Consider the following 7500-nt stretch of genomic DNA (forward strand, 5'->3'; position numbering starts at 1 on the left):
GTTATGGTTATTTAAAAGTACAGCCCCATAGACACAATGTTATGGTTATTTAAAAGTACATGCCCCATAGATACTATGTTATGGTTATTTATAAAGTACAGCCCCATAGACACAATGTTATGGTTATTTAAAAGTACATGCCCCATAGACACAATGTTATGGTTATTTAAAAGTACATGCCCCATAGACACAATGTTATGGTTATTTAAAAGTACAGCCCCATAGATACTATGTTATGGTTATTTAAAAGTACAGCCCCATAGACACAATGTTATGGTTATTTAAAAGTACAGCCCCATAGACACAATGTTATGGTTATTTAAAAGTACAGCCCCGCTATATATTTTACAATACATTAGGCTACATGCAGGCAGAGCGCGCCATGGGAGGGTTATATATTTTACAATACATTAGGCTACATAAACGAAGGCTTGTTCAGGAACTCCATTATATCATGTATGGCTCTGCATCAATGTAATAAACATATGCGCTGTGAGCCAACGTGAGCCACGATGTCATACGTTTTGCGGATTCACCGTTTTGCCTGTTTACGAGGAGAAGGGATAAAACGGCATTCTCAAAGATCTCCACTCTGGGAGGCGGTTTCACTTTGTTGCGTTCCTGAGAAACACCGTTCTCGTCTAAAGGGACCCCAGCAAACGATACTTCATTTTGCCGTTTTCTATGAACACCATTCTCGTGGAAAGACCACCTGAGTCTGTTAGTTAGAAACAGTCTGTCAGTTAGAAACAGCATTAGTCTGTCAGTTAGAAACAGCATTAGTCTGTCAGTTAGAAACAGCATTAGTCTGTCAGTTAGAAACAATGGGTTAGAAACAGTCTGAGCGGGTTAGCGTTACTGTAAATCGCTCTGGATTAAGAGCGTCTAAATGCCTAAATTGTAAAGCCTTACTCCCACTTCATTTAGTTCACAACAACATGTTGAACTAACTGTTCATTTAGTTCATATTGAACCAACGGTTCATTTAGTTCATATTGAACCAACTGTTCATTTAGTTCATATTGAACCAACTGTTCATTTAGTTCATATTGAACCAACTGTTCATTTAGTTCATATTGAACCAACTGTTCATTTAGTTCATATTGAACCAACGGTTCATTTAGTTCATATTGAACCAACGGTTCATTTAGTTCATATTGAACCAACTGTTCATTTAGTTCATATTGAACCAACTGTTCATTTAGTTCATATTGAACCAACTGTGTTGTCAGCCAATAGGGAGACAGTGCTGTCGGACTGTTAGTATGTGCAGAGCCTTAGAGACAGAGTTACGCAAACTGCGTTCACTTCATGGGGCTTCAGTCCAATGGAGGCATTAGTCTGTCAGTTAGAAACAGCATTAGTCTGTCAGTTAGAAACAGCATTAGTCTGTCAGTTAGAAACAATGGGTTAGAAACAGTCTGAGCGGGTTAGCGTTACTGTAAATCGCTCTGGATTAAGAGCGTCTAAATGCCTAAATTGTAAAGCCTTACTCCCACTTCATTTAGTTCACAACAACATGTTGAACTAACTGTTCATTTAGTTCATATTGAACCAACGGTTCATTTAGTTCATATTGAACCAACTGTTCATTTAGTTCATATTGAACCAACTGTTCATTTAGTTCATATTGAACCAACTGTTCATTTAGTTCATATTGAACCAACGGTTCATTTAGTTCATATTGAACGAACGGTTCATTTAGTTCATATTGAACCAACTGTTCATTTAGTTCATATTGAACCAACTGTTCATTTAGTTCATATTGAACCAACTGTGTTGTCAGCCAATAGGGAGACAGTGCTGTCGGACTGTTAGTATGTGCAGAGCCTTAGAGACAGAGTTACGCAAACTGCGTTCACTTCATGGGGCTTCAGTCCAATGGAGGCATTAGTCTGTCAGTTAGAAACAGCATTAGTCTGTCAGTTAGAAACAGCATTAGTCTGTCAGTTAGAAACAATGGGTTAGAAACAGTCTGAGCGGGTTAGCGTTACTGTAAATCGCTCTGGATTAAGAGCGTCTAAATGCCTAAATTGTAAAGCCTTACTCCCACTTCATTTAGTTCACAACAACATGTTGAACTAACTGTTCATTTAGTTCATATTGAACCAACGGTTCATTTAGTTCATATTGAACCAACTGTTCATTTAGTTCATATTGAACCAACTGTTCATTTAGTTCATATTGAACCAACTGTTCATTTAGTTCATATTGAACCAACGGTTCATTTAGTTCATATTGAACCAACGGTTCATTTAGTTCATATTGAACCAACTGTTCATTTAGTTCATATTGAACCAACTGTTCATTTAGTTCATATTGAACCAACTGTGTTGTCAGCCAATAGGGAGACAGTGCTGTCGGACTGTTAGTATGTGCAGAGCCTTAGAGACAGAGTTACGCAAACTGCGTTCACTTCATGGGGCTTCAGTCCAATGGAGGCTCTTATACATAGACTTCTATTGAGAATGGAGACAACCAACTGGGACAATTAAGTCCTGGACCGGAAGTAAGCAGAAATGCACTGGACTCACAGGGCAACAGCCCAGCTTTAATGATCTTAAATCCCTTTATTTTAGATTATTTTGTATAGTAATAGTACAACATAAACATTAAAGAGACGTTAGTTGTTACTGTACAATACTTTAAAACAGTTGTCATGTTGCACACATGCTTAAAATAGCACTTATTTGCGCCGCCCTCGTTGAAAACAATGTATTTCTAACTCCAGCTTGTCTCCAGCTTCAGGCTGCATGAACAGTGCTCGATCACTCGGTTTCTGCCCCCTCGATGTCGTAACTCTTCTATTAGATTAGTATGTCTAACGGGTATGTTTATCTCCGTGCAGTGAGAGTTTGACCAACGTTTAAAACATTCACAAACATCTAACGTTCCCCGTTCAGCCACAGTTTAAAACACAGCAATAAGATATGTAACGCCCCGTCCGGCCACATCCTTGATTCCAGCATTCTTTGTGCATTTATTGGGCGTTGTTAACAAACAATGGGATGATGAGAAGCAGCTCGCGGCTGGCTGGCTTAGTTTTATATGGCGTGCTTACACGGCTTACACTTTTTAAGCACCACAGCTAACAGGCTAACATGCTAGCAAGTTCATAAAAATGCCATTATAATGGTCTTCATATATTCTGTGTAGCCTATAGCATTCTATTCAACACAGTGCTTTGTAATGACTAGCTGGCATACTATAGTTTGTTGTCTTAATGTACAGATGTTAGTTAGCATGCCAGTTGTTGGTCCTATAGTTTACTGAGACGCTACACTGTCTCTCTGCATTCTATGATCCTATAGTTTACTGACAGCACTCTAGATTGTAGACTCATAGGGCTGTATTTTGCGTGCATGTCTTAAGTACCAGGTCTTATTCCCTAACTTGAGTAAACTAAAGACCTGGAGGCGTGATCAATGCTTTGGCCACTCAGAATAGCCAAATGGCATTGATCACGCCTCCAGGTCTTTAGTTTACTCAAGTTAGGGAATAAGACCTGGTACTTAAGACACGCAAAATACAGCCCATAGTTTCATTGTACAGATATTCTACTGTTAGACGGATGTTAAGTTCTTAGCTTGCTTACGATCCTAGATGACCCTAACCCCACTGGTGAGTCTTAACCGGCCAGGCATGTGTCTTAACATGTCGGGAACTACGGGTGAGTCTGGTTACAACATCTCTGGTTCTCCAGCAGGATGGGGGTTAGGGGCATAGAGTATTAAAAGGATAGAGACTAAACTAGCTCGAAGCTCCGCCCCCTCCGCTATTCATGTCAGTGGAAGTTGCTCAGTGGCGTTTTGAAGCACCCGGAAGGCTGCCGGAAGTACCGTCTTTTCGCTGATTCAGCATTTCACTTCCGCATTTGGACACCAAATTTTGGTGTCCAAATGCGGAAGTACACCCAGAGTGCACCTGGGCTTTACATTGGGCGCTCGGTTGCACGGGGTTTCCTTGTCAAGAATCCACGGGTCCGCCTGCAGTCCTTCCTCTTACCACTAGGGCCCAGCGCTTCAACATTGGAGTGCATAGCTGGTCCCTTGGTTAGGGGTCAGGATGGGGGTTAGGGGTCAGGATGGGGGACATCTTCCTCCTTCTCTCTTCTCCCTCCATTCACACACGTAATGACGCTCCGTGCGTCGTCGGTTGTGCGTGTGCGAGTGGTTGTTAGAGGTTGAGAACGGAGAGGTGTGTGTGTGTGGGCGTGCACGTGACATTGGATTTTGACAGGTTGAATGTGGCTCCAAAAGCAAAACGGATCGCCACAGCGCTCTCTGGACAAGGTCCAGGCTTCGGGTCAGGGTTAGAACAGGGTTAGAACAGAACATATATATTATATATTATACTCTATATTTCAGCAGCATGGGGGACTGGACTCACTGGAGCGCGTTGGGCTGCCTCCTGGACAAGGTCCAGCCTTAGGGTCAGGGTTAGAACAGGTAGAACAGTTAGAACAGGGTCAGGGTTAGAACAGGTAGAACAGTTAGAACAGGGTCAGGGTTAGAACAGTTAGAACAGTTGGAACAGAACATATATATTTTATTATATATTCTACTCTATATTTCAGCAGCATGGGGGACTGGAGCGCGTTGGGCCGCCTCCTGGACAAGGTCCAGGCGTACTCCACGGCCGGGGGGAAGGTGTGGCTGTCGGTGCTCTTCATCTTCAGGATCCTGGTGCTGGGGACGGCCGTGGAGTCGGCCTGGGGAGACGAGCAGTCGGCCTTCAAGTGCAACACGCAGCAGCCCGGCTGCGAGAACGTCTGCTACGACCGATCCTTCCCCATCTCGCACGTACGCTTCTGGGTCCTGCAGATCATCTTCGTCTCCACGCCCACACTGCTCTACCTGGCGCACGTTTTCTACCTGATGAGGAAGGAGCAGAAATACCACAGGTTAGTTTACAGGAAGGAGGAGGAGCTAAACATTAATTAAACATGTGTTAACAGGAAGGAGGAGGAGCTCAACGTTAATTAAACCTGTGTTAACAGGAAGGAGGAGGAGCTCAACGTTAATTAAACATGTGTTTACAGGAAGGAGGAGGAGCTAAACGTTAATTAAACATGTGTTTACAGGAAGGAGGAGGAGCTAAACGTTAATTAAACATGTGTTAACAGGAAGGAGGAGGAGCTAAAGGCGGTGCAGAACGACGGCGGTGATGTGGACATTCCTCTGAAGAAGATCGAGATGAAGAAAGTAAAACACGGCCTGGAGGAACACGGGAAGGTGAAGATGAAGGGCGCCCTCCTCAGGACCTACATCGTCAGCATCTTCTTCAAGTCCATCTTCGAGGTGAGAAGATTATTATATATATTATATGAATGAATAGAGACATTACACAAAAACTCTTTTCTTTTTAGGTGATCGAAAAGGCATAGGCAGAAGCTTAAAGCTTATTAGTGCCTAGATCCTTATCTCAGGAAAGTGTTCTAAATCTTCTAAACGTCATTGACATATATTGTTTTGTGTCCCTTTAAAGCAATTGGTTTTGATAGCACATCAGTGAACTGGAGGCCATCCTACCTGGAGGGGATAGACACTGAGTCCCCCTGTGAGCTGTGGTGTTCCACAAGGAAGCATACTAGGACCTTTACTGTTCCTAATACATGTAAACAACATGACATCAGCTTGTTCCTGTTCACAGATGACTAGCACTGCTGTTCTCGGACAGGAACAAACTGCAGGTTGAAAAGGCCCTCAGCTCTGAACTCGGGAGAATCATAGGCGGATCTAGAAATGATTGGCCCCTGGGCCACCGTCATGCAAAAGCTCAGGGCCCGCCCCTAGCTCAAGGGCCCAACAGGCCCGTTGGATAATCCTCGCCTGGGTAGAATCAAATTTATAATCATATTTATAATCATATTCATAATCATATTTCAGGTTGGTTTCCTGGTCATCCAGTGGTACATCTACGGGTTCAAACTGGAGGCGGTCTATACGTGCGAGCGCTCTCCGTGTCCTCACCGCGTGGACTGCTTCCTGTCGCGTCCCACAGAGAAGACGGTGTTCATCATCTTCATGCTGGTGGTGTCTCTGGTGTCGCTGGGGCTCAACGTCATCGAGCTGTTCTACGTCTTCTTCAAGAGGATCAAAGACCGCGTGAAGGACCAGCGGCCGCCCACCGTCTACGCTGCCGCAGGGGGCGGGACTCTGAACAGCGCCACCCCTAAGGTAAGCACCGCCCACCTACTGTCTACACCGCTACAGGGGGCGGGACTCTGAACAGGACCTGTCTACCACTAAGTATGCCTGTCTGTCTGTCTGTCTGTCCTTCCAGGACCTGTCCACCACTAAGTATGCCTGTCTGTCTGTCCTTCCAGGACCTGTCCACCACTAAGTATGCCTGTCTGTCTGTCTGTCTGTCCTTCCAGGACCTGTCTACCACTAAGTATGCCTGTCTGTCTGTCCTTCCAGGACCTGTCTACCACTAAGTATGCCTGTCTGTCTGTCCTTCTAGGACCTGTCTACCACTAAGTATGCCTGTCTGTCCTTCCAGGACCTGTCCACCTCTAAGTATGCCTGTCTGTCTGTCCTTCTAGGACCTGTCTACCACTAAGTATGCCTGTCTGTCCTTCCAGGACCTGTCCACCTCTAAGTATGCCTGCCTGTCTGTCCTTCTAGGACCTGTCTACCACTAAGTATGCCTGTCTGTCTGTCCTTCTAGGACCTGTCTACCACTAAGTATGCCTGTCTGTCTGTCCTTCCAGGACCTGTCCACCACTAAGTATGCCTGTCTGTCCTTCCAGGACCTGTCTACCACTAAGTATGCATACTACAACGGTTGCTCGTCCCCCAGCGCTCCGCTGTCTCCTCTCTCTCCTCCGGGATACAAGATGGCCACCACCACGTCAGCCGGCTCCTGCCGCGGCTACAGCACCGGCAAGACGGCGGCGGAGCAGAACTGGGCCAACTACTCCACGGAGCAGCAGCAGCGCCTGGGGCAGCCAGCGGGGGGCGCCGGCAGCACCATCTCCAACTCCCACGCGCACCAGGCCTTCGACTTCCCCGACGACACGCTCCTGGAGCCCATGAAGAAGACGACGGAGATGATCCAGCCGTTAGCGCTGATGGACCCGCGGCCCGTTAGCCGCGCTAGCAGCCGCATGAGCAGCCGCGCGCGGCCCGACGACCTGGATGTGTAGCCACGCCCCCCCCCCCCCCCCCCTCAACGCCCCGCCCCCCCCACCTCAGAAACCCCCAAAAAAGGAATTCTTCTCCAGACCACCAGGGGGGGGTTTGTGGAGTACCAGGAAGTAGTGGAGAGGAAGCTTCCTGGCGTAGAGACGTATAGAGAGAGACATTAATGTTACTTAACACTGTCGGAAAAAAGTACTACGAAAAATACTACCAACAAAATGTACATTATAACATTTCTTAACACTGTCGAAGGTACTACGAAAAAATGCTACCAACAAATATTGTTGACCTTTTTTTTTACTGAAAAATGTTTAGTGGCACTAACCCCTCGTCTTTTAACTATATACAACACACA

At 45.6% G+C, this 7500-nt stretch overlaps 1 protein-coding gene across 3 annotated transcripts in view; it reads left to right on the forward strand.

The window, feature by feature from the left end:
* gja1b (gap junction protein alpha 1b) overlaps positions 1–7500 on the forward strand; it is a 15250-nt gene that overhangs the window by 4061 nt on the left and 3689 nt on the right. The window contains exons 2-5 of one of the 3 annotated variants that reach the window (XM_080791286.1): positions 4580–4903; positions 5126–5300; positions 5889–6179; positions 6755–7500. The exon at positions 6755–7500 is cut by the window's right edge and continues 3689 nt beyond it. In XM_080791286.1, coding sequence (XP_080647412.1) covers positions 4581–4903; positions 5126–5300; positions 5889–6179; positions 6755–7150 — 1185 coding nt within the window. In that variant the 5' untranslated portion in view covers position 4580 and the 3' untranslated portion in view covers positions 7151–7500. Of the gene's footprint in view, positions 1–4576; positions 4904–5125; positions 5301–5888; positions 6180–6754 lie in introns of all 3 variants that reach the window. The other 2 variants (XM_080791285.1, XM_080791287.1) reach the window with 2 other exon arrangements.

This window comes from Protomyctophum bolini, assembly GCF_963924005.1.
Source record: "Protomyctophum bolini genome assembly, chromosome: 19".
Taxonomy (NCBI): Eukaryota; Metazoa; Chordata; class Actinopteri; order Myctophiformes; family Myctophidae; genus Protomyctophum; species Protomyctophum bolini.